Source organism: Varroa jacobsoni, unplaced genomic scaffold (assembly GCF_002532875.2).
Source record: "Varroa jacobsoni isolate VJ856 unplaced genomic scaffold, vjacob_1.0 scaffold_337, whole genome shotgun sequence".
Taxonomy (NCBI): Eukaryota; Metazoa; Arthropoda; class Arachnida; order Mesostigmata; family Varroidae; genus Varroa; species Varroa jacobsoni.
In genome coordinates this window covers 50,468-53,840 of record NW_019213239.1, presented here as the reverse complement: position 1 = coordinate 53,840, position 3,373 = coordinate 50,468, and the positions used below count along the sequence as shown (strand labels likewise).

General features: G+C 40.4%; 1 protein-coding gene across 1 annotated transcript; it reads right to left on the bottom strand.

Moving 5' to 3' along the window:
* Nucleotides 1-893: 893 nt before the first annotated feature.
* Nucleotides 894-1,895, bottom strand: LOC111259470 (tubulin beta chain-like). Its single transcript, XM_086967918.1, is given in 3 exon segments — nt 894-1,573; nt 1,576-1,864; nt 1,866-1,895. Coding segments are annotated over 3 exon segments (474 nt in total). The 3' UTR covers nt 894-1,418.
* Between the last annotated feature and the right edge of the window lie 1,478 nt (nt 1,896-3,373).

The window sequence follows — 3,373 nt, the reverse complement described above, 5'->3', positions numbered from 1 at the left end:
TTAAGGATTAAGCTACCTGATGTATATACTTACTGGAAGGAACTTAGGGGCATCTAATTTGTGCTATGTCCCCAGACGCCGTAATTGTAAAATAATACATATAGTTATTGTATATAGTGTATAAGTAACCATTACCATACCTATTTCAATTTCTGCGCCTCCCGCCCTAAGAAATTGTCTTTTTCTTCTCTTCTTATATGTGTATTGTATATAGGTCCCAATGTATCGTTTAAATTCAATATACTTAGGAGATTGACTTTTCTACGCCCCGATTCGCGATACTTTGTTCATTTGTCAAACGATCTCGTGCATTCCTTTACTTATCAAAGTGAGCTGTTAAGCGCAGCTGATCACGGGGTTATACATCGATAAGAATTGGAGAACTACTACGGTTTGACAGAAACGTGAATTCTGGATGATTGGGCAATATAATATGTTGATGTCTACGCACACGCTAGTGTCGTGTAACCATAATGACAAGCAAGTTTGGAGCGGTCCATGACTGTGGTCTGTAGTCGTTCGCTTAATCGAACGCCGGCCGGCCATCTTGAAACCTGCTTAGTAGCCGTTTTGGGTGTCGAACGTGGGTTCTCTATCTTCCAAGGGCCCCCTGGACTTCACCTACTGAACAGCAACGATGCAGGCAACCATGTATCGTATAGACTCTTGTAGTTGGATACGAAAGCTTTCTCCCACGTCGCGCGCGTTCTCTTTCGCACGCGAACATGTGTCTATCACAGTTATCAGAGTCTCATGCAGGATAATAGCGAGCAACAACCTGCATATAGACCACGACATTAGCGTTAGGCCAATCGGCGTCAGTCATAAAAGAATCGAAACAGACAAGAAAGGAAGACCGTGTGGGTATCCAAGTGCTAATTAGCGATCGCCTATGCATTAAAACGGGAGAAAAAATAAATTTATTATATGTATTTTGCCCGCACCAGTTAAAAACCTGAGAACGATAATATTGTACTATAGGTAGCATGATTAATAAGGCATGCTATATGTTTTTAATCTTCACTTTCTTCTGCAATCGACTCGTCGTAATCATCAGAGTCGTCTTCATGGTCAGCTGTCGCTTCTTGATACTGTTGATATTCTGATATTAAATCATTCATATTTGGTATCGGCTTCCTTTATGTTGATACTAATGTAGTCCTTTACATCGATACAAATTCGGCAAGGTATTAGGTTCCGAAAGGGGTCCTTAGTAAAATATATCCACAGATAATATCCACGTTATGATAACTTGTGCTTTAGTAATGGGTTTTGACGAACTTTCCAGGAAACTCTTGACAATATAGAAGATCACTCACTAAATCAGACTTAGCAGCTTCTTCGTTTCAAGTCAATCTAAGTTTCTACTAATATTTTTATTGTGTTCTCTGTTGCGCTTAGTATTCCATTAGCTATTCTCACTTGCCAGTAAACTGCTCTGATATTCTTTTGAAAATATCCTGGACAGCTGTCGTATTGCCAACAAAGGTCAGAGACATTTTGAGGACACGAGGTGCGATGTCACAGACGGTAACCTTTACGTTATTTGGAATCCATTCGACAAAGTAGGAAACTTCTTGTTCTGCACCCTAAACATTTGGTCGTCGGCCTCTTTCATGTTCATGTGCCCTCAGGATATAGCAGTGACAGGGAGGTATCGGCCATGACGCGGATCGTAAGTTGTGATCATGTTTTTCGCGTCGACCATCTGTTGGGCGAGTTCGGCTACTGTCAACTGTCGGTGCTGCTGCGCCGCACGGGTAGTAAGCGGCGCGGAACCGGGAATACAGGGATGCAGGCGCGGGAAAAGCGCCATGTTCACGGCGAGCTTTCGAAGATCGGCGTTTAGCTGAGCAGGAAGCAGGAAATCGTAGACACGTGCTAACTTCAGACATTGTCGATGACACCAAATGATTTAATTCTGGCTAGGCCAATGATGGAAGTTTGAGCATGCGAAAGCATATATCGTATAGAGTCAAAAATGTCTCGTCGGTGTTTTCCACAAGCTGGTGCACCGATAACGTGACATTGTATGGTTCAAGAGCTGTGTCGGATACCTGTGCGTGAAAAGTGACGTCGGTTCACGTTCTGAGTTACTTGTCGACGACAGATGCTTAGCGTCAAGCACATAAATATTATGCAACTAAAAGAACTCGCCATTCGTCTGAAATTGAGTCCGATTTGGATTCATAGCTGATCCTGCCTGAACGTCTTATATGTATACAAACCAATCAGGTCCTCGTTCGGGTAACGCAGTAAATGCTGCGAAACAGAAGTAACAGTTCGTTAGACGTTGTGTCCTTATTCCTTGAAAGTTAATATATATTTCATTTCGCAAAATACAATTTCATTAGTATATTAATTATATAAAAATTATTTAATATTAATCAAACTTCCCTTGGAAGATATTATTAGAAAGAAACTATAGTAAATTAAGGTTATTATATAGAAATTGTTTGTCCGGTCTAACAAATTCGAGCAATGATCAGCTCTAGAAAATATAGTCAGTATAAGAAAAATTTCCATCCAGGTTTTTGCCACGTGCAATTTAGGCATTGTTTCAACCACTATTTCGTTTATCGAGTTTTATGTGGTATAATCTTGTTTACTCGACTCAGCGCGGTCATACGTAGACCCTTTACGAATTTCCTAATATAAGGCTCTTTCAGTTCCTTTGAACAAATATTAAGGCGTTGAATATTGTAACTTTAGGCTTAGGCGTATCTTTCGTAGCTACTCATTTCTTTCGCTGCCCTATATCAACACGAAGCCACGATCCTCCGTGGCCAATTTGGAGTAGAAATTTGTTATTGAAGTTGCATTTTGCTATACGAGATTTTGGGGCAATAGAAATCTTGTTTATCTGAGCTTTTTACTCCGTTCGCCGAACATCCAGGTGTCCAACGTGAGTAAATTAAGATTACAAATCCAAGGTGCTTGCACATGGCTGCAGTCCATCTATTCTCTCAGTTTACGAAGTGCTACTGCCCGTCGTTTTGACAATGCGCCTCATTAGGTTTCATCGAGACCGAATAACCCATAAAAGTGGGGTACACATTCCAACTCCAAGATGCTATAGCTGTACTTAATATAATACTACTGTATACGTAGCCATACAAACGATGGGCAGCTTCATGATCTTGGAAAAACGTGAACTTTACCAGGTATGGAAAACGTATTTTGCACCAAGAACGCTCAGTTTTTTAGCCTGAATTTGGGTTAAAGTTTAGTTCACTACATAATGAAATTTCCAAGATCAAAATAGCATTTTTAGTGTATTTAGAATCCTACTTAGCGATAAACAAGTAGTAAAGAGAAAAAAAGCAAGCGGAAAGAAACATCATTTCTGTGCTAGCTTAAGATAACGATTGCC